General features: G+C 40.1%; 1 protein-coding gene across 4 annotated transcripts in view; it reads right to left on the reverse strand.

Annotated features, from left to right (window-relative positions):
• Positions 1–2,481: 2,481 nt before the first annotated feature.
• PRKAG2 (protein kinase AMP-activated non-catalytic subunit gamma 2) overlaps positions 2,482–23,698 on the reverse strand; it is a 209,758-nt gene continuing 188,541 nt past the window's right edge. For all 4 annotated transcript variants that reach the window (XM_027893740.1, XM_027893741.1, XM_027893742.1 and 1 more), the window contains 10 exons: positions 17,856–17,937; positions 16,226–16,284; positions 14,637–14,682; positions 13,807–13,861; positions 12,300–12,426; positions 11,462–11,627; positions 11,071–11,108; positions 8,159–8,305; positions 6,381–6,474; positions 2,482–3,615 (listed from right to left, as the gene is read on the reverse strand). In XM_027893740.1, coding sequence (XP_027749541.1) covers positions 3,584–3,615; positions 6,381–6,474; positions 8,159–8,305; positions 11,071–11,108; positions 11,462–11,627; positions 12,300–12,426; positions 13,807–13,861; positions 14,637–14,682; positions 16,226–16,284; positions 17,856–17,937 — 846 coding nt within the window. In that variant the 3' untranslated portion in view covers positions 2,482–3,583. The remainder of the gene's footprint in view (positions 3,616–6,380; positions 6,475–8,158; positions 8,306–11,070; positions 11,109–11,461; positions 11,628–12,299; positions 12,427–13,806; positions 13,862–14,636; positions 14,683–16,225; positions 16,285–17,855; positions 17,938–23,698) is intronic.

Consider the following 23,698-nt stretch of genomic DNA (forward strand, 5'->3'; position numbering starts at 1 on the left):
TTACCCTTAATAAATGTTCAATATGGGTGAAAGTTCACAGAAACTTCAGAAGTAAACTGGTTATTCTAAAGCTGAGTGGAGAGCTCAGTGTGAGCAGTTACACAGCCTGCCGCGAGACAGGATTAAACACACGTGGTTTCACTTCTAGTTGGACCAAAGCTGAGAAACTCCAACTTACCCTATGGTCCCTCTAAAAATGGCAAGGAGTGTCCTCAGTGTGTAGTCTTGGAACCACTTCAGTTGGATTCCTCCTGTCTGCTGTGAGGATAAGAGCTCAGGCATTGGAAAGAGAGGCTGGTTTCTGCGTTACCCAAATATTCCCAGCAGAACAGTATTCCTTAGAAAAAGGAGATGAATAGGCCTTGGATACACAATGACTGGAGTTCAGTTCAGTAAACAGCAAATATTGTCTGGTCTTGGACCTTTTAACTGAAGAATTCCAGAACTAAAACCGGAAAATGTTTTCGTCAGTCAAGTCCAGCAAAGGGTGATTTTTCCTCAGTTATTTCAGAGCCTCTCCATATACTGAAAAATACTGAGGGCTGAAGTCTACTAAGAAACATTTTCTTACATCTAAACAGTTAAAAATATCCAGGGTAGGTAAAAACCCTTCCCAGACCAAGGAGTCCTTCAGAATAATTATCTTTGACAGACATCTCTTGCTGGGCAAGGAAATGCACAGAGAAGCTCAGGAATCAATGATGTGTTTTACAGTTCTGCTGGTTCAAATAGAATCCATTTCATCTAGCCAATTGAACAGGCTTTCAGGAGTCATGGGGGACACTTCTGCCACCTCCATCTGCAGCATGGTCCTGTCTGTGGAAAGAAAGGGAGCACCTGGAGCTGTTGCAGTGGTCTCAGATCTACAGGTACTGCTTGCTGCCTGTCCAGAGGGAAAAATGTGTAAGAACTGGAGTTTAATGACATTTTATTAACTCTTTTCCATGGCTGGGGCCTCTCAGAAGCCACGTGAAGAGTCCTGGACCAAAGCTTTAGCTGCGCTGTCGCTTTAATCTGGAACATGCGGCAGCACTGCTGAGTCACTCCTCCTTTCTCTACCCTCATTCACTTACTCCTGCCCCTCCCTTATGCTGGAACAAGCATTTCTCTAGTTCTGTAGAAAACTGATCTGCATTAAAAATGACACGTTTTCTTTAGCTGTGTTTACTGCATCAGCACCGGCGCTTGTGCCAGTGCAACCTGAGTGCCTTTCTGATGGCACTGCTGTTTGCTCCTGCCTGTGGGGTAACACTGCGGTTCTGCTCCTCACAAACGCAGAGTTCAGCTCTGAATCCCAGAAGGTAAAAGGTGGAAATTCTCCAGACACAGTTTTGTATCACTGAGGAGGCTGACATCTGTAATTTTGCTAGTCCTGTGTTCACAAGGTGCCAACAGCACTACTTGTAATAACGTTACAATAGGAAGTCTGCACTGGCTGTCTGAAAACTGCAAATTCATTCTGGCTTTCTGCTTACTGCTGCATGCAAAGCTGTCTGTGTGGAACAGGGCCAGAAGACTTGGTGCTACAAAATATATAAGTACCTACCAGCTGTTCCACCCTTATCTTCAACAATGCCTTGCATGCAGGGCTGAAGAATATGCTCATGCAAATAAGCAATAGAGAGATCTCACGATCCATTTAGGCAACTCCCTGCCATCCCAGCTCCCAGAGGATGCTACAGTGCCTGTGCTGGGGCTGTATCCTGGCTTTTTACGTGGTTTGTGTGGCGTTTGCAGGGAGCCCTGCTGCCCACTTACCCTTAATCAGTTACGTACCACAAATTATCCCCTCCACACACCCTAGGAAGAATGAGACCCACTATTTTTAGTTCCAATCACTCCATCTCCCACACAAGGATAATCAGAGATGTGCTGATGTCAGCTCTGATGGCAGCAAATGCAGCACCAGACCCCGAGGTCGCTGCTCTTGGGCCAAAGCAGCTATTCCAGTTCAGTACCGACAGGAATTGCAGGGAACAGAGTCAGTATTTGCCCAGTCAGAAAAAGTGCTGGAGGAGACTTGACAATGCTTTTCACAGGGTAAGAAAGTGAGATAAAGTCTGAGTGAACAGTTTCCATTGTGTACTACAGGAGTATTTTTAGACATGAAGGGTACCTGCAAGAAGAAATTTTTCACACATTTAGTTCAAAATTAAAGTTCCTGTAGGAAAGGGGAATAGTTCTAAAGAAAGAGTTTTTCATTACCATTAAAACCCTCACATTTTATAAGCAAACTGAAAACTATTCATCTTTTACCTCAATGTTTATATATAGAAAAATAATGAATCCATTTACTGCATTATTCCATTGCAGTATTCAGGCTAGAAACACAACACAAAAGTCCTGCCTGCATTACTCCATTAGCATAAGCCAACTTTAAAGTCCAGGGAAAACAGGAGTGCCTCTAATATTTCACACTAATCAAAATGCACGTACATTTACACATGTGAAAGAACTTGGCACGAACTGCTAAAACCAAACTGATGTTGTAGGGTTTAATTTCTTGCATCTACAAGAATCTACAGTTATAAAAGTCTCATCTTCAAACTTTACAGTACATTTACATTAGCAAATACCCCACAGCTCTCTTCGCTCCTCCGCTTCTGTACAGATCATATACAATAAAAAGTTTGGGTTTTTGTTGTACAAACATCATTTTACACTTTAATACAGATGAAAATATTGTCCTCTGGCACCTCATTTCCTCCGTGGTGCCTGTGTATGACAGTACAGATCACTTTCAATCCATGCTTCTGAAATCCTCAGCTCAAGTAACACGGACTGATCAACAGGCCACAGCTTCTGCAACTCTGAAGTTTTAAATAATGAGAAAAATCTCCCACTTGTTTGTATAACAATCAACAGTTTATTAATGGATATGGTGAAATTTTAGCTATCCACCAAAGATGTGTAAAAAATTGTCATGAAAGTAAAAATAAATAAAGCTGTTTTTAAATCAGTCTTGTTTTACATTTCAGTTCAGAATGCAACATTGAACACAAAACTGTCATTGAAGTTTTAAAGAAGTCTACCGATACCCAAATTACAGCTTTTATGACAAATCTAATGAGAACTGAAACTGATTTGGTTTTAGGTTTAAAGACTTTCACATTCAAATACAGTGTCTCATTTAGCACAACACTTCCTTTGACAGTGATGGGCAACAGTGATGACATATTGCTGTATTTTGACATAAGGCACTATGATATGAATATGCCATACACTTGCCTTATGCCACATATATCCATTGCTGACCAGTGACTTCTGTCAAATACAAAATGAAAAAGTTTCAGAATACAGTGCATTTTAATGAAGGACATCATGTGAAGTCTTCCAGCAAATGTTTTGAAGACATTTTGAAATACGAGCCTACATTTTAACATAAGCTTTTGTCATGCTGCTTTTTTTATTTATTTATTTTTTTTGCGACATCACTGGGGGAAGAGACTCATCATCCATCACTTAAGTCCCAAAACACATCCTCAGCCATCCTGCTCTGTTCTATTGCAGTCGCTGCTCTTGAGACAAACTTGACCCAGAAACTTTGTTCAAGTTCTCCTACAAACACGTACATTCACAGCAGTCATTCGCTCTCATTCTCCTTCTGTTTGGCACCTGTGAACACAAGAGGAAAGCAGGTGTGATTTCCTTTGGCTCGTAGCACGGGGCTTATGGTAAAGCACTGCTCATCCCAACTGCTGGAGTTTCCCCATGTCACCAAAATCTTAGTCCTGGATGTACCATTTATAAAGAATGTACTGCAGGATTGCTGAGTGCCAACACGAAGCACAGCCGGGAAGGCCTGGATACCATCGTTGCTTCTGACTTCATTGTAAGTCCAAGCAACTCTTCTGGGAAGTGACTCCAAGTGCGTTTGAAGACTCTCCCCAGCACAAAAAAAATAATAGTTTAAAACCCCCCAAAGAAAAAGCCACAGCCCAAACCTGTCCCTCAGCTTAGAGCCAAGCTTAATCACCGTAATAGCCTTAAAAAAAAGAAGCCCTGCTTGAGCACAAACTGTGTAAGAACTCAGCTGGACTACACAGTGTTGATGGGCCCATTTTTCCTGGCTCAGAGGCAGATTTTGCTGACAGCAGGATCCAGGAGACCTGTTCAGCAGGAATGTACAGCACCTCACCTCCTTCCCCACATACTCAAACCATGCTGGGCAATGACTGAACCTCACGGTGAGCTTGGCTTCAGTATCCAGCTCTAGAGAGCAAGAATCTCTTGCCAGCAGCCTGGAGTTGCTACTTGGAATGTATAATCAAACACTGAAAGATTCATTAAACACATCCAGTTTTCACATCACAACTGGTAATTTTTTTCCCTAACATAGTCTGGTCTAAATTCCTGCCAGTCAATAAATTTTCCTTTCCAGTCTGTGAAGAGAAATTAACACTTTTAGGGCATGATTTGTCTGCTATGCTTACACATCCACTTCAAGACCTAAATCACACTCCAAACTCTACTAACTAGATTTACATTGCAGACATCCCCTCTTCACGAGACAAATCCCAGTCTAAAAACGGGCAGTTGCCTGTGGAAATGCAGTTGGAAATGCAATCTAACGCCTACCTGCTCCCCAAAAATGCCTTCCCTCACCTTATCTCTTCCGTGGCATAACCCTGCCCTCTCTGTTGCTCTAACCCCTGTGCAGTACCCCCGTACCAGACTGTTCTGTGAGCCAGCTCAGGGTGCCAGGCTGACAAAACTGCAGCTCTTTTTGCTGGCTCAGTTTCCTGTTGGATCAATGAGTTACAGCAGCTCGCAGAGATCTCAGAGTGTGGTGCTGCCACCTGTTAACACCAGCAGTGCACAGCCCACAGTCTGGGAGCAGGAACTGCCCTTTTCAATAAACTACATCAGTTCAGACTTGCAATACAGGTGTGCATGGAATTCCAGTGTAACAAAGCTCCTTGTCTGTCAATATCCAGATGCAATTCTTCTGCCTAATCTTTGCTCTAGTAACAGTAAGTTCTACTCTCCTTGGATCCTTCTGCCCTCCAGTCATGGAGGAAACTCCCTTCTCTGCCTGGAGAGGCACCAGCTGCCTGTCTTTACATCTCCCTCTTGGACAGACAGACACCCCTCTGTTCTCTCTCTAGGATATGATTCTGTTTGATCCAGACCTTTGGGCTGATTTCTCATCCTCAGCTGTACCTTTCAGAGAGCTGGATTACTTGCTCTCCCAGGTCATTAAAAGAAAGCAGATGCACTGACATAATACCTCCAGCAGTATAAGTAATTACTTCTTTTCAGAGGAAAAATCTTACTATTTAAACAAGCTACATTAACTTTTTTTTTTTTAAATCTACAGAGAAAAAACACTTTGACATAATTACGTTATCTACCAGGGCAGATAAGAGATGCCAATAAAGCTCACATTCAGACTTTCTTATTTGAAGGACATATCCAGCTCCATTTGCTTAGTCTGATTTTTTTTTTTTTTGAGCCAAAATTGTAATCCTCAAGACATTTTTTGTCTTCCTCACAAAGCTAAAAGATGGCTCTGCTTTAGTTCTTGTGACACTGCAGTCATTTATGTGGCCAAAGTGAAGTTGCAATTAAGAACATAAAGCAGGTTAGGAACTCGGGCAAAACTTAAAACCAAACCCAAACAAAACCCAACTAAACGAGCCCCCCATAACCAAGATAAAAGTAGCAGAAATAAACCTGTATCTCTGCCCCAGGCTGAGCCAACCAAACCACCCAGCACAGCTGGACAACTGAAGGGCTCTGAGGGGGTGTTTTTGCAGAGTTCACGGAAAGCACAACTGCATCCACACAAGGAGCACTTGGCCAGAGTACAGAAACTCAGGAATGTGGGGAGGGCACCCTGTTGAAAATATTGTTTGTATTATGGAATCACAGAACAGCCTGGGTTGGAAGGGGCCTTAAATATCATCCAGCTGCAACCCCCTGCCATGGGCAGGGACACCTTCCACTAGAGCAGGTTACTCAGAGCCCCATCCAACCTGGCCTTGAACACTTGCAGGGACAGAGCATCCACAGTTTCTCTGGGAAAACCTGTGCCAGGGCCTCACCACCCTCACAGGAAAGAATTTCTTCCCAATATATTTCAACTTCATCCTATTAAAACATTAATCAAGACCTTTTTTTTTCCTCTAAAAAGAAGATATAAGAACAACAGTGACATTCATAAAGCTTCTGCATGCCCTCCTCAGTGAGCAGGAGACTGACAGTTAATACTTTGTCAGCATTTTTCCCAAAAAGAAATTATTAATGTATTTAAGAACTGTGATGCAACAGTTACAGAAGTTGAAGATGGAACGTTTGCTTTCGTCAAATAAATTCAAGTCAGCAGGGTGTAAACACTACCAAAGCCTTGTGGCAAAGGTCAGAGGGCAGATCCATACCTGCAGGTGTGAGTACCAAAGCCTGTAGGATGTCAGAAAGGGAGATGATACCCACAATGCTATCGGCTTCATTCACTACCACCAGACGATGAACCTGCCAGCAGGGAACAGAACTTGAGATACATGGACCTGATTTAAGGTAATAGCCAAAGCAAAGAAGAACAAACCAAAAAAAAAAACCCTAAAGTAAAGCAGTGTGAGAACAAGCAGGGAAAAACCCAACCCCAAATGGTTCAAAATGTTGGCAATACCAATTCCCTCATGGCAATACAAACATGACTGCCCTACATAAATGAAAGCAGTGCATGTTTAAAAAGCACACAGCTGTATCACATGGAAACAAAATGAGATATCAAGTGATAGGTAAGTCAAGATCTAGGTCTTGAAAACACTTCTGCTCTCAAAAAGTGGCACTCTCATCAAGCACTTTTCCCCAGCTTGCAGGGTCTGCCCAACTGAGCCTGTGGTCTCAAAAAATAAGATACAGCAATAAAATGAGACTTCCTTCTGAAAAATACTTTCTGTCTTTCTCAGTAGAGGGAGGCACAGCACTACAATCTGTTGTATTTTGACGAGTCCAAATTGGTTCAAAGTTAACTTTTCTCACAGGGCTACACAATTGAAACTGAGAGCCAGACTGGTTTTAAAAGAATTTATTTTCAACAGATCGTGAGAGAACTTTTGTTCTAACTGTAGGGAAAGTAGGTGGATACTCCTGTATCCTGAGGTTTATCCTGAGAACAGGCTACAGCAGTGAAAGGCCACTGCAGCACCAAGAGAGTGCCCTGATGTCAGTCCTGGCACCAGAGCCAGCTGCAAGCGGGCACAGGGTTGTACAACCTAAACATCACAGCTGAACCAGCTCCTAAGTAAGAGATCCTAAAAAAAAGTTCAAGTATATGCATGTATTTAATAATTTTATTCCTTTCTTATTCATTACATCTATTCTTAGTATAATGAATTAAAGAAAAATGGACAATGTAATTGTTTAATTTCTTTAACTTCCAGTAAGATAAAGCGCTTGTCTGGCAGCTAAAAATAGCTTGTAGTCTTGACTGACTCATTTTTACTTGTAATCTCACTGTGTTTAGACTGAACCAGAGGGTAGGAGTTGTTCTTAAAACCCAAACATCTAAAGCTTCTTAAGATAGTAATAAAATAATCCAAATTTGAAATCTGTGTATCAGCAAAGCTAAAATTATTTCCTTTCAGGAGGAAGCTCAAGCAAATGCAGAAAGCTACAAGTAAAAATTGCCTAATGGAGGTTCTAAGGGGCTGTTAACAAAGTGGAGGTTTTCCTCATATCAAATATACGACTGGTTACAGCCCTGAAGATGGAAAAATAAACAAATCTTGTAATTGAAGAAGTGAAAGTACATAAATATTGCTGATCACACCTCAGAGACAACTGAAACTGATAATACAGACCCACAGACTCATTCACCTCCATGTATAAGAAAGTTCCCAGTAATAACAAGAAAGATAAACAGCACCAAAAGAATGGGTAGCACAGATAAATAGTTTACGAGAGCAGTTACCGAAGACTTCTTCAGAAGAATTTATTTTCTGGACCTGTTTCACAGCATTTGCATGAGAGCAGTGCAGGATTCCATATGCATCAACTAATTGTACCCAATAAATTCCCTGAGTCAAGCTACAGTTATTAAAAAAAAACCCAACAAACTTTTGCCAGGTGATCATAACAATTTAGAAAGGATAAATTTTTACTATTTATTAGTTTAGGAATACAACTTTTAACTTCTAGTGAAGGGACTCACCTCAGCCTTCACTATCCTATCCACAATGGTCTCCAGTGTTTCCAGCATACTACACTTTACAACACCTTCAAAATACTGAGAGCGGTGCTGTAGGGCTTGTGTCACCGTGATATCTAGGTTATTATATGTTTTTTCAGCAGCAAGATTCTGGAAAAAAAAAAAAACCACAAACAAACCCAACCTTAGCACTTAGTAATAAAGAACTCAGTAAAGTAAATATTTTGGCGTCGAGCAGATACACATTTCTAAAGCAAACTGAGTCTATTCCAAGTCATCTATTACACAAAGCAGATGCTTTTCGGCTTCAGTTCCTGGGAACTGTCAAGCATGCAATTATGCTAAACAACATATGACAGACTGGATTAATTGAAAAAACTGTTTGGTGATATCCATTAGGCCAATGAAAATCGCCTTCCTTTGCTGTCTGATCTTAGGCTTGGTGTCACTCACCCTGCTTTTGCCATGAGTAGAAAATGTAAAGGTGAAGTTTTTCAGATTTTAGACTATACAGAATATACAGAGGGGTTTATTGCTTATTCTTCACAGGACAGGGGAGGACACCAACTGCTCTGAACACCATCAGTGGGGCAGATCTTAGTGACTGAAATCTAAGAGAGCAAATTAATTCTTCACCTTTCTAATTTCTGGGCTCAAACTCCCTCTCCTGGACTCAGCTGGCACTGTCACTCGATGACTGTGTGACTGGGTGTATTTTAATAAGTACTATAAGAATAATATAAATGAAAACCCATCACCACCATCAAAAGTAAGAGATTAAAAGAACCTGAAAGCTGACATTCTCAACTCTCATTTTAAGAACAGGACCATGCCTGCAGTGAGAGGATTCTGTCCAGACCTGCAAAAGCTTTCTGTGTAGGTGAGACCATAGTGGTATTTTGCTACCCTTGGCACACCCTGGCCTACTGATTTTGCTACTGAGGCACTGAAGGAAGAACAAAGAGAGACCTTTAAAATGAAAACACTGGACCAAGCAATAAAACTGAGTTAATTTTTGGCTAGAATATACTGTGATTGGTCAAATTTCTTGATTGAACTGCACTGAGCGTGACAAGACAGGTTTGAGATGCCCATGCAGATAAAAGCAGTTTTGGTTAACTCATTTAACTAAGTCCTAATGAGGGACATTGGGAGAACTTAAAAAGCTTGTGAAAACTGAAGTTACCCTACACACAATAACTAGTGTAATATAAAGCTATTTTGTAGCGTGAGGGTTTTTTTTCCTGATCCCCAAACGTATTTCTTCCAAAGAAATGATCCAACATATCTAAAAATCCTACTAATTTTTGTTGCCTCATCACTTAAAATGAGAAAAGAAGTGAAAAACGTAAGGAACCCTCTTACTTTTGGTGTCTCTCTGAAAAAGAATGGGAAACGAATGAAATGTCCTGCCTCAAAGTCTAACACAGTTACAAAAAAACCTGAAACTCTGAACCCACCAACAGTGGAATTTCATTGTCTTTGAGATGTCAGATACTCTTCTCTACAGCTACTGCCTATTCCCTGACCAGCTCTTATGGCAGAAGAGGCTCTTACACAGCAGAGAATCCCAAAGGACAAAGACAAATGCCTAGAAGTCATGGTCAAGAGCAGTGACATCATGAAACTTATTAAGAGCACTGTTTGCAACCAGAGACATTTATAAGCTTAAAGCATTTCCATTTGGGACTATTGTCCATATTTCTGAAGGCATTTTAGGCAGCGCTTCAGACATCTAGATTCTTCATTAGCTCAGCTGGTTGGTGGAATAAGCAACCTGGGCACTGAAATCCCTCAAAAATAATGTAGCTGTCAGATGCTGCAATTAGAAGGCAGGTGCATGCAGATGGTGGGAATACAGAGAGGTAAAAAAGAAATAAATATATTTTTCAAGTTTCCGAAGGCCGTGAGAATAGAAGAGCTCTTGCTCTCCAAGGCTGGCAAATCATGGCATGAATCTGACTGTGCTGCTGCAGCACTGAGGGAAAGCCAGAAACAGAGTCCTGGATTAGATCTAAACCAGAAGGAATACAGATGCAACGCTCTGGAGTCAGAGACCCACAAATGAGTGGGCCAAGTAGCTTTTAGCTCACTGAGAAAGTCAAGCTGAGCAAAGTGCTCAAACTGCACAGAGAAATCTGCATTCTCTTTGAAAAGAGACTGTGGAATGACAGCAGCTGGAAAAAGAAAATCCTTGGTCAAAAATAGAAACAAACTTAAAAAGAATGGAACAGAAGAGTTGTAAGGGACCTACAATGATCCTCTGGTCCAATGGCCTGACACTTCAGGGAGGATCAAAAGCTGAAGCATATTATTAAGTCCAAAGGCCTCCTAAACACTGACAGGACTGGGACATCGACCACCCCTCTAGGAAACCTTCCCCAGTGTTCGACCACGCTCTTGGTAAAGAAATGCTTCCTAATGTCCATCCTAAACCTCTGAACCATTCCCATTATGTCCTGTCACTGGATACCAGGGAAAAGAGATCAGCACCTCAATCTCCACTCCCTTTCCTCAGGAAGCCTCAAGAGCAATGAGGTCATTGCTCCTCAGCTCCTTTTATCCACACTAGACAAACCCGGAGTCCTCAGTCATTCCTGGTGGGACATTCCTTCCAGCGCTTTCACCAGCTTTGATTCCCTCCTCTGGATTATGTCCTCTTTTTGTACAGCCAGATCTAATTTTGGGTAACATCCAGAACAGTAGATGCTTGTCTGCAAATAGTATTACTAAGAATAACTTAAATAAAAAGTAGGAATTAAAAAAATTCTGTGCAGGGTGAACTGAATCTGTTTCATTCAGATTGTTAACCACAGCCTGAGGAACAAAGTAACCAAAACTGTCATATTAACAAATTTATCTGCAATTGCTTACTGCATATAAAATATTTAACAGAATTTAAGAGATATACTTACTATTACATCAAATTTGGAATAAATATCTACAACTTTTCCTAAAGACAAAAAGAAAACCAAAAGTTAACAAAGAGTTTAAAATGCAAAATCAGTTTTCTTGCTTTCTGCTTTCATTTGTTACATTATAATGACACAGAAAAAGACAGGCCAAGAAAGAAAGACCTGGGAAAAAACCCCAACAAAAAATCTACTAAATGATGAGGTTCTTCCAAGACTATCAACCCACGTCTTGCGTAAGTATTTCTTCATGTTCCCTTTCTTCCCCCATGCCTTTCTGATTACTTTTTTTTTTTTTACTCTTTCTTGCCCTCTTCCCCCACCCCAACACCAGCCCAGGGTTCAGCACCATTTATCTCACCACACTTTTGTGCACAGGAGACCCAGCACACACCTGACTCATCCACAACAGGTAAAGCCGATATCCTTCTGTCTACAAATATATTCAAGGCTTTAATGATAGGAGTGTCTGGATGTATGAAGGCAATGTTGTGATAAGTTCCTATTCCAAGTTCATCCAGATTCTTCTTCATAAAGGCAGGCTTTGGCATCTCTGACATCTAGGAAAGCCAGAAGGAGTGTGTTTACAGTGTGGTTGTCTGCGTTCACTCATCCATCTGCAGACTCCAAGGGATGGTTACAGATCACTGCAGGAACCTGCTACCAGATTAATGTAGAGCTCAAACAAGCTCAGACCTAGGAGTTTCTGTTCAAAGAAGCTCTAAATTAATAGTATGTAACTAAGTTTTTGCTTATTTTTTTGGTATTAACCCACGGCTAAAAGCTGTAGATCCTAAGCTATGGCAATTCCACTAAAGCTGGAGAGATGAGGCAGCACAAGATGAGGCTGAATGTTTATTCTGAACTCCCCTTGCTCTGTTTGGCCTCCTGTTCATTCCTGTGACTCGCACTACTACAGAGAGTAACAACACTCTCATCTTCTTTTCATGTAAACAAGGTTCTGAAGCTCAGGAGATGTTTCAGAAAGGACAGCAAGTTACTTCATCAGACAAGTCCTTGGTGTTCAGGTTTCATTAAAGGGTTAAAACAAAGTAAAGGTAAAGCACAAGTCCTGCATCAATCTTTAATTTCTCTGTTATCAAGAAAAGATATGCATGGACATAATGAATATGGAGGTTTATCAAGAAGTTTCTGCACTAGGACTTAAATTACTTAATTAGATGTCTACTGGGGGGGAATCAATTAAGTACAGCATAGCTTTAAATACTTACAAAAAGCTGGAGGAACTTGAGGATTCTTTTATGGGTAAGTATATAAAGTGCATTTCCACTGACTGGATCTATAACTGGCAATCTGTGGATTTTGTTTTTGATCAACGAATATACAGCATCAAAAAGGCTGAGGAGAAAAACATTTTATTCTTTTTAATGAATTCAACTGACAATGAACAATGCCAAGTGATATATACATATACACATTTATATATTTACAAATATAAAAATATTTTTATATAAATATATTAACATGTAAATATATAAAAATGTAAATATAATGGAAATATATATTTAAAAATATATATAAATATATATTTACAATCCCCCATGAAGCCCATGTGACGAGTAATTATTTGCATTATCTATAATGTTACAGAAAACAGAAGTTAAGGGATTTCAAATTAACTTTTGCAGTTGGTAAAACACATCAGCAACAATATGCTCATGGACATCTAAAACCAGTAAGAAAATAAGATGGAAATTGATTTTTTGTGGTGTAAAGGATAGTGGAAAGACTTCTTCACATGTGTACACTGCTTTTTCAGTGAGTGCTGTGCTCACAGTATCTCAGCACTCAGAATGGGTATTTTCGAGACAAACAGTGAAAAATAGAGACTTCTTGTAATTAATGCACCTCAGTCTTTTATAAATGTCTTACTGCATCTTCTTCATTGCAAGACTTCTCTTGTTGCACCTTGGACTGAAAACAATTGTACTATTTTGCAACTGGCTACCATTTAAACTTCATTCCTTAACTGAATGACTTATTTATGATTTAATGGCAGTTCTGCTGAGGATACAGCACATCGTTACCTCTGAGATAATCACTAGACTAGTCCACAAACTGAAAGCAAGAACCAGAACTTCACCCTCCACTTCAGGGATTAAGTAGCACTCAAGACAAAAGTGATCAACCAAAGCTCTCTCTCAAGTTACATTTAGTAAATAAGGCATAATGACAGTTTAAAAAGTATTTCTTTCAACTTTCACCAAGGAGAAAAGGAAAGTCATTTGTATTTTAAGAAACACAACCTTGCAGTAGAGCAGAAAAAAACACAAAGATAATGTCTTTCCTTTAGTTAAGGAAAGTTACTTGCCTTGAAAAGTACTTTTAAGTCTTCAATTCCTGTGATTGCTGAGACAGCTGAAAGGCCCTCTACAATTTTTGATTTTCATGAAATAAACAGGACTTGCAGGGTATCTTGAAGTGTCATCATATTGCCTTTTCTGCATGTTTTGGGGCAATTAATTTTGACCCATGTCTAGTTCATTTACCAGAACAGTTAAGCCGAAAAAAGGCAAAAGCTCAATCGAAAATTCTCTTCTTTGGATAATCATGAAAGTTCTCACTCACAATAAAAAAAAAGTTCTCACACCTTCTTGATTATATTGCCCTCTAGTTTACAATCTAAGCTGTTTCTTATTACATAAAGAAGCCTTAAATTCAGTGCTGAGATGTAGTTAATGTATTTCGAGTGAAGCAGACTGAACAGTGAAATCCTACCTTGCATCTGGGGAAATGTTCACTAAAGGTTTAAATGTCTCTTGTAAATAAAGCTCTGGGGATAGAAAATTAATAGATTGTTATCACTTCACACAAAACCATTCCATTTTATGAAAGCATTTTATGAACTCATTCCTACAAAATTAACTGGAAGACAAACAGCAATAAACGCAGTTATTTTAGTTATTCTGCCACTGATGCATATTCCCCTATATTGACTTTAAAAAGACATAAATTTTAAAAGCAGCACTAAGCTGAACACCACCAGGGGTCACTGCAATTACAGCAAATAATCCTTTCCTCGGTCGGTTCTGTGAGGCTCTGCTGCACTGGGTACCTTCATGAATTACTTCATGTCAGATAGACTATTTTCTAACATAAAGCTGCCTCCCTGCATTCGGCATTTCTGTTCACACCCACACATTGCATGAATTTCTAGCTGCAGCTCCCTCAGGCAGAGCTTCCTGAGAGAACCCATCAGTTCACTCACTTCATCTATTCCTTCAGCATCCTGGCTCAGGTACATTCCCACTCCAGTATCCCACACATGCTGCCTTACTCCAGGTTGGTTTTCTTTCTTAAAGAGCAAGTTGGTGCTAACCAAGAACAAGTGACAAAGTATTACATAGCCCAGATCACCAGTTCATGTGCTGTTTCAGATCAGAAAGTAAGCAGCAGAAGCCAAAAGAGAAGCATTTACTATTTCTGCTTTCATTAAAAAGTATGTGGAGAGCGACAAGCTAAGTCTGTAATTAACTGAAAGTCCACTATGCTGAAATAGTGGAAATAGTAAATTATCAAGTAAATTATCAAGTAGTAAATATTCTTACCCCTCCAGGTTTCTATCTTGTGCTCCTCCAATTCATAAATCTGAACCTACAATGGGGAGATGGAAGTTTAGCTTGAATTTTAAATCCATCATTAACATTATAAACATCTGAACAATTTTCTGTCATTTTACTGTAGATAATCAAACAGAGCAAGACAAGTCCAAAACAACATATCTCTGCAGCAACAACAAGAAGAAAGGGTGAAATCCTGCTCAATGCAAAGTACCATCCAGGACCTATAATTTTGGGGGAGAGGAAGACCTTATGCTGGCCAAGGTTTGTACTCCAGGTCTCTCCTGGACTCAAAGGCATCCCCTCAGTAATTTATCTCACCTTAAAACCATCATCCTCTGGTGATTCCTCATACACCCACACCAGTAAAAAGCTTACCCTGATCACTTGACTGCTTAATCCTAACAGATTAATTTTACTTCATTACTAACAAGCAAGAGCACTTCTTTGTGGAGGAACTACCTGGATGCTCCTCATCAATCAATTGAGGATATTAACTATTACATGAATAACAATGTGCTTCACACTGTATGTGTTGTGATGCATTTAGCAAGGCTGATTAAAATATTTAAACAGTTATATTTTCAGCACAATTTCACCTATTAAGACTAGAGAATTCCCTGATGGAAAATCAATTTATTTATTTTTCTTACAGAACGCTGCATCAGTCACTTAAGTCAAATATTGTCCCTTTTCAGCTATTCCTCCTTCCTGCTGCCATTTTAAGCAGAACCTGTGGAATAGGATGTTGTCAGACCTTAGGTAAAGTTACATGGACAAATCAGTAGTGTTGAGGTTGAGGATCACTGCAATATAGAAACCATTTTTAAGAAGTTACCACTTTTTATTTGCTTCTCCCTCCACTCTTTGTAAATCCCCAGGGAGAGAAAAAAAAGAATTCTTTAACAAGAAAAAAAGGACAGTGCACCACACTATTGGCATCTGACAAGAATTTCACTATAAATTTTAAAAATTAACATGAGCTTTGAGAAGGCAAATGTATCAGATGTCTGCTTCTTCCAACTGTTCTTGATTTTTTTTGCTAGTAAAACACAGTACATATGTTCTAATTGGTAGAGGGGGAATTGTGATTTGACAGGAACAAGAAAGGGATGTAAATGTTTGTATGAACATGCAAGCTAGAGAATTTCATCAACTGACTGCCAATGGGAATTTTAAATTACAGTTAATTGAAGCCAACAGATCTCCAACTGATTGTGCAATTCAGCCACATAACTAAAATATTTGCATATATTTTAACTAGTTTAACTTGTTTATTCCACACCATCACTCCAAGAACAGTAATTTTTTTAAGCATCCAAGCCTCTGTGAGCAGCATCCTGCTTAATGGGAGCTGAACTCAGGTATCCAGACATCATTCTATAACCTTGCACACACAGAGACATCTTTTCTCTCAAAATAACCCCAAAACCACAGTGAGTATTCCCTCCAATATATCTAAACTTTCAAAGACCTAAATAATGATTTATGACAATCATCATAAATCTTTCAGTTTGATATTTCAGTCTCTGTACTGTATGGCAAATGACCAAATTATAGCTTAACATCACACTTACCATTGGAGACTTATAGTATCTATGCAGTATGTTAATGAAATCTGTAATTGTTAACATTCCTGTAACAAGTGATACATAAAAAAAAAGGTATTTAGATATATATTTAACATCTAGAACTTTCAGCTATTTCCTCTGTGTATATTCACAACATATAATTTAATAAACATTAAATCCATGTAACGTACTATTTGTATTGGAACACTTAACAGTGGAATTCCAAAACTATGTCTGTGCACTTTCACACTGACACACTATTTCAGAATCAAAACCCACACTTGAATTAATATCCAAAATTATAACCCATGTGCTTCTCCTTACTTTCAATGTGACTCAAGAAACCCCCTTGAATTCAGACCACATCCACCCCCAAAAGAGTAGAAAGAAAAGAGGAGGTTTAAAATATCTTTAAAGGTTGTAGAACTATCCTTGCCTTTCGTTTTCTTTTTGAAGACAGACTCTCATCATGTACTTGACAAATCAGGCGGACTCTGAGACTCAAATGAAGGAACAGTATAATCCATTTTTATTGAATATTACCTACTAAAGAAGTTCAATCATTTCCATGGTAATCCTCAATGTCTCTGTTGAAATGTGACTTTAAAAAAAAATACTACACCCATAGTGTATATATTTCAAGCTCCAACTTGATTTCAGTTACCAAACTAGGTAATATAATACTGATGATTAGCTTAGTTACCTTAAATTATTAATCTTTTTTGAGCTTTCAAGTTCTAGATTTGAGAAGATGCTCCACTGTTTACTACTCTTACATCTAAACTGAAGAAACTAAGAAATGGGGAAGGGAAAAATTAATCTGGAGGTCATCTTTAAATCACTAGAGCTTAGTTACAGATAGAATATGAAATGAAATTAAATACGAAAGACACAGGACTCCTATGGTGCATTGCAGGAAACTACTGCTCCTCCTCACTTGGATTTAAAGTATTTTAACAAATGTTTTATTAAGCATCTACCATTCATTTCCAAGAATCCTCACCCTACATTCCAGGTCACAAGAATTACATGTAATACTATTTGTAATTGCCACTTTGACCCCATTTCCCAACTGCAACAGAGATCTAGTTTTGGCAGACTATTGTTGTGGCAATTAAGGACGTGATTTTTAAAAAAAAAGCAATGCATAGATCTAATGTTTCTCTGCCAGTTTGGGACACACCTGTAACATTCAATATTAGTCCTGGCATTTAAGAATTCCTCAGTGCAGCTTATTGAGCACATACAGGAATAGGCTTGTACTGCACCCATATCAGGATAGTGTAACATGAAATTATTCTCTTTATAGTTATAATTTCCAAATTTCCTTTTTGTGACCATTGACTTCATGTTTAAATACACAGTGAAGTGCACATATTAGAGACGAAATTGCAGAAGGTTGGGACCTAAAAGAGCCATCGTGATTCTCAAAGCACAGCAAGACTATGAAAGTGTTTCATTATTGGCATCATTACTGGCATTATTACTGGCATTATTTCACTCCTCAGGAGGAAAAAGAAACCCTCTTTGCCATTATATCTCCAGGATGGTGGATTGGCCAGTCCCAGACCACCTTCTGCAGCAATAAAGCACCTTGGAAATTCAAGTAATTCTGAGTAATATCACAACTACTTACCTACAAAACTCTGTTTTTTACTCTCCCACAGTGGAGCTGCTCTCACACCATTTGCCACCAAGGCAAAAAAGGCTTTCTTTACCTGCAAAAAAACCCAAAGAACAACTAAACAAATCTTTGCCTTGTCTTTGGCAGACACCAACAGAAGGGTTTCCCCTTGCACTAGGAAAAAAAAAGGCGGCATAAGCAGGTACCTGGTATTTAAAACAGAACATAAACCACACAGGCCAAACAAAAACCTTAAGCCTTTTACTTTCAAAATTATTAAAAAGCTAGAAAAAAGCTTGGCAAAACCAGATCTGTATTTCTGTTACTACATGAACATTCCAGGTGAAAGTCTCCGATATCTCCGTACAGAGAGGCTTTAGTTTAACACCTGAAGACTGTGCTACACTCCAGTCAATGTTCACAGTAACAAGTTGTTAAAAAAAATGAGACTGAAACCATGTCCCCTCCAGCTTACAGAGCCTTGATTGTTACAAATTAAAAGGAATCGTTTGATTATTTTAAATATGACCACAAGTTAAAAGGATTAGGCTGGCCTGTTTTGCTGCTCAAGAAATCAACCAAGTCACTTCATTTCTTAATGAATTAACCCTCCTTAATTTCTGAATCAGAAGTTACAAGGTTGTGGTGCCATTCTTAAAAGAAACACTTCCCTGTCGACACTGGTTGTCTGAAGCACGAAGGACTCGGGCTTTAGTGCACCCCAAATTCCCCATCTCTTGGTGATATGTTCAAGCAAGATATTCTTCCTGTCCTGCCCTTAAATAGTCTTCCTAGGGAAAATACAATGAAGAATCAATGGTTCTTGTCCAGGTCTTGACCTGGCACAAAACTAGGAGACAACCAATCTATTTTTCAATATCCGTGAAATTGGTCCTTGGTCCAAATAACACAGAAGTAGCAATTGCAATTCCTTAACAGACCGTGATTACACAGTGGTATTTTAAGTGTCTGATTTAAATTATGTGCCAAGGAGATTCAGGAATAAAAGGGCTTCACAGTCAGTGGAATCAGCACCCAAAAAAGTAGGGGCAAACAAAAACATAGGTAGCAACCCGTATTTCTTGCTACCTTGATGCAGCCCGACTGCTCTCTCTGACCACGGGAAGCAAATCCACCCTCCAAACATCAGCAGATGACAGTTCTCAAAGCTGCCTCCTGAATTCAGTGATGCCTCTGCCATATCACAAATGAACAGGAATAATGATCTGCTCAACAACCACCACCCCTAAACTGCACTGAAACTGAAGAAGCCATGGGGGGAACAACAACAACAACAACAACAACAACAACAACAAAACCCAGGACCACAAGTAAGACTAAGATATACACCACAATATTTATCTAGAAGATGGTTAAACAGAAAGGTCCCAGAGGTGTTCAGCCACCTTGCTGACACAAGGAGGAGTCAGGCCAAACAAACATGACAAAATCCACCACAAGAGCAAACTAACTCATGAGGGAGAGTTGAAACCACACGGGAACCCTCCAGGCAGACACATGAAGTGTTCCCACACAACAGCATCACACTTAAGAGTTACTGCAGCGAAAGCTTGCTGCAGTGAGCTATTTGGGGAGCACATATGAGGTAGCAGCGAGTTCACACAGACTAACTCCACCTTGGGGCAAAGTAAGTTCTAACCACTCTTCATCAAGAAAGGGGAAAGTGCACTCACACTGCCTGAAACTGTGAGCCTTCAGCTCCCATGCCTTTCCACGCCAACAGCCATCACACGAGGTAACAGTCACTGTCAGCTCACGTCCCAAGTCTTTCACAAGAGCAAGATGTTCAAGCTGTATCAGAGCAAGAAGGTAACAGCTAATCCATTAAAGGCCAGGGGGAAAATAGCTTTCTTCCAGATGGTAATCATGCACCACAACTCCTCAAGCAAGTTTACAAACTCTAATTGATAAGCTGGAAAAGAAGCATGCCCGTGGCAGAAAAGATGTGGAAAGCCAACTACAGGTCTCCAGGCAGTCTCCAAATTCCTGCCGCTTCTTCTTTCCCAGACACAGTAGCAGCAAAGAACACCACCCAGCACCATGTTCAGATGGGAGAGGCAGTAAGGTTGAGGTATTATTTTAGATTCAGAAATGATACTTCAAGAGAGACAACTCCAAAGACATACTATTCAAGATGCTGAGCTTGTAGACAATCCAGAAGGAAGAAAAAGATTCTTCAGAGGATCAGTTCTGATCCTGCTTGATTTATCTGCAAGTTATTTGTCTCCAAGAATCTCAAGAATCTTCAGTTAGGTGCCATCTTGTCTAGCTTTAAAGGGCATATTTTGGAAAAACTGCTGAGCAGATACAGCTACTGAGACAGCTCAGACTTAAATCTTGCATAAAAGACAGTGAGTTTAGCTTAGACATTAGGATGTTAAACATCTGATGTAATAAATCACCAAAATTTAGTAAAGAAATATTTAAACTCATCCCCCTGGGCTGTCCTCCTAGATCACAGCTCAACTGACATTCCTATTGTTTTATAGTACCAACTGTTACACAGTTACTTTTAAATAAAGTAAAAATGCCATCAGTTCTTAACGTTAGTACTCTCTTATTTAAGTAAGGTAATTACAAAGCAAAATTCCAACCTAATTCCTGTTTACTAAAACTGCTTGCAAGCACAAACACACACTCATCCACTCACACTTTCCTCTAGTTTCTGTGGTTGACCAATTTCAGTTGCCCAAAGGACTGCTTGGTGGCCAGCCAAAGCACTGGGGTGTGGAGCTGGGCTTCTGTCCAGCACATTTAGATGTTTCATGCAGAAAATACCCACAAGGACCTTCCATTCTGATGATATATAGTTAGCAGCCTTTGAAGATCTCTACCACGTCCCATCTTTGGACCTCCAACAGAGTAGTTAAGTCTCAACCCCACCAGCACTGCCATTTCTCTGATCTGGAGTGTTGGGCTGGCCTGACCTTCACAAAACCATTGTTCCTCAGCCAGAGCCCATAGATTGTTGCTGCTCAACACCACGTACAAACATTCTTTGAACAAAGCACTTTTGTTCTCATTAGCCACGCAGTGGTCCCAACACACACAGTGAACCACTAAAAATGGGGTTTATCTGCCCAAATTTAGAAGCTGTTCTGACATACACGCTGACCTTGCACATTCACCACATCTCCTCACAGTCACCTGGGGCAAACAGTAATTTCTGAGGCACAACTCACCAGCCTTTGACAGAGGTTCAGCTGTATCCCACAGATGCCATTTCCCCACCTCACTAAGATGTCCAGACATTTACAATTAGATGAAGAATCCCACTCTGTGCGACTGTTTCCTCCAAGATTTTGCCCCTTAGGTAGAAGAGCCACATTAAAAGCTGAGGAGCGAAGCAACCAAAATCTTACACGTATCACAGATCACCTCAACAATAGGTGTTATTACACCAAAGTGAGCAAAACAGGAACAAGCTCTTTTTACCACAGGAACTCATTAAACTGACTGTGAATATGCTGAATAAAAGAACAGACTAATTTAGGTTAGACATGACTTCTTGAGGTCATTCTGCACACCCTTCAGACACTTCCATTGCAAGTTTTTAGGAGCACAAAGCCTCCTCCAATATAGCAGCCATTACCAAGAAAGCAGGAGTTTGACCCAGACATGGGAAGTCCTGTTTTTCAGGTAGTAGAATATTTGGAAAATCCGGTCTCTTATGGTTAGTGAGCTCCTAAAAAGCTTGATTACTGGGCATTGAAACCAGAAACAGTGCTACAAGATTTCACCAGACTACAGAATAAGTTTTTCCTCATGGATAGGAAATACTGAAAGGGACATTCCTTGTTATGACGAGTAATCCTACAAGCCCTTGCAGAAATGCTCTCTCCAGTAAACAGCTGTGAATAAGGGAAACATCTGAAAGTAAAACTGAAGATGAGCTTGTTTACAAAAATTCAGCCTATGTACACTGGCACTTTTGTTTTACCTAACACCGTGTTATGAAAACTGTAACTCCACGTGTAAGTGACCTGTAGCTCAAGTTTATCTTCCAGGACTGTCCCATAAGGTCAGGAGGGTGAACTGCTGCTGTTGTAAGAACTGGTTTCATTTGCCTTGCAATAAGATTCTTGTTCTTGACAAGATGATGGAAGGAAAGAGCTGTAACAGCTCCTGGTGCTAAAGGGTCAGTGCTGAGCAGAGAGTCCTACTGAGCTGAAAGACACACAGGTCACCACTGCCTCATGACAAAGTTAACTTGAAAGAGCCTGGAGGGAGCAGAAGCAGGAAACAGTTATGGAACATCTTCAGATATGCCAGTACTGAGCAAAGAGGATGCAGCAAATGACTGTCCAGTAGCATGGACAGTGTCAAAAGATCTGCCAGAACTTCGGTGGTGTGGCTGCTGTCAAAGGGCAGGATGATAAATGTGCACATCTCTTTGTCTCATCTTCCACTGTACAAGCCAACATTGGGCACTTGCTGAAAAGCCCCATCTATGTCTGTCCCCAGGAAATGTCTATTTTATCAGATCAGAATAGGAAGGAAGAAGCTCCTTCTAATTTTTGGGACAGCACTTCCATGAAAGCAGTTATCAGACCCACATGACCCCTGATGCTTTTATCATCTGACTTCTAATGGATGGATGCTCAAAGGTGATCTAAAACATTCACTGTCATTTCCAGTGGATAAACTGACAAATTCCCAGGCTTGTTTCATGATTATTTTTAAGGACTACAAAACTAGAGGCAATGCACACCTCCAAAAATGCACATGTGGACCAGAGTATGAAACCCAAATCTTTCAAGCAGTCACTGAGAAACAACCATCCTTCCTAGCACAGAGAAGTACAGAGTTTGATATGCAGTTGAAAGGAATTTGCAAGAAGCATCCAGCCTAGCAAACTGGATAGGAACAGCTGAAGAAGTACAGCAAAAGGTTAAACTCCTACACCCATGTACTCACAGGCTCTAAGCACCAAACAGCAAAGCATGGAGTGCCTTCTCAAGGGCTTCTCCTTGTAAAGGTGAAAAAGTTTTACACTTTCAAAGGAGAACAGCAAGACCCTCACAATATGAGCAAACATGGCAAAGTCACTCTAGAATACAGTCTTTATTCTCACTGAGTATGAAGATGCAAGAGAGAGTTATCCTGAGACTTTTCTCTCAGAGGCCAAACACTCTCATTTCAAGAGTTCTTACCAAGTAAGAAGACAAAGAGAAGTACGACTGGTCCTTGTTGTAACAGGAAAACCATCAGGCCTCTGCTGCAACCTTTGTACTGTGAAAAAACTGGGCAACCCACATTTCACTCCCTCGGTCTAAGTGTGTTTATGAGCCAACTGACTCTTAAACGCTTTTGATGTGAAAACATGAGGAATGAGGCAACCCTTTCCAGCCCAACATAAACAGGATTGTATTTCTTTATGTAGCATGGCAAGTTCTCTTGACTGCCCAAATCCTGGCAGATCTCCAAGAGAGGAAAAATAAAAAACTACTGCGTATGAGGGAGAGGTAAACCTGATGGTCCAGCTGCATAAGACAGGTTTATAACGTGTTTCCCTGCTATTCCCTCACATCACATCAGGATTTTTGGCAGTGCTTCTTCTGTATCAGGCTGAAAGGCACACCCCATAATCCTTGGTTTTATGTACTTGTTTGACAATGCAGACAGGAAAGAGGCAAAAACAAGGTAACCAACCACCTGAGTCATATTAACACAGTGTCAGAGAGGGTTCAAGCCCACTCTGAGGTGCAGCAAGTTGTAATCTTTTCTTCACTGAAAAATACTCTTCAACAATGAATGGAGGTGCTCACATGGTCTTTTCTTCCCCCCCCCCCCACCTTTACTGACTCTCAGCTTCCACTCAAAGTTTCTGGATC

The sequence above is a fragment of the Empidonax traillii genome, unplaced genomic scaffold, assembly GCF_003031625.1.
Source record: "Empidonax traillii isolate 1590-97213 ecotype Southwest subspecies unplaced genomic scaffold, ASM303162v1 scaffold404:size960789, whole genome shotgun sequence".
NCBI lineage: Eukaryota > Metazoa > Chordata > Aves > Passeriformes > Tyrannidae > Empidonax > Empidonax traillii.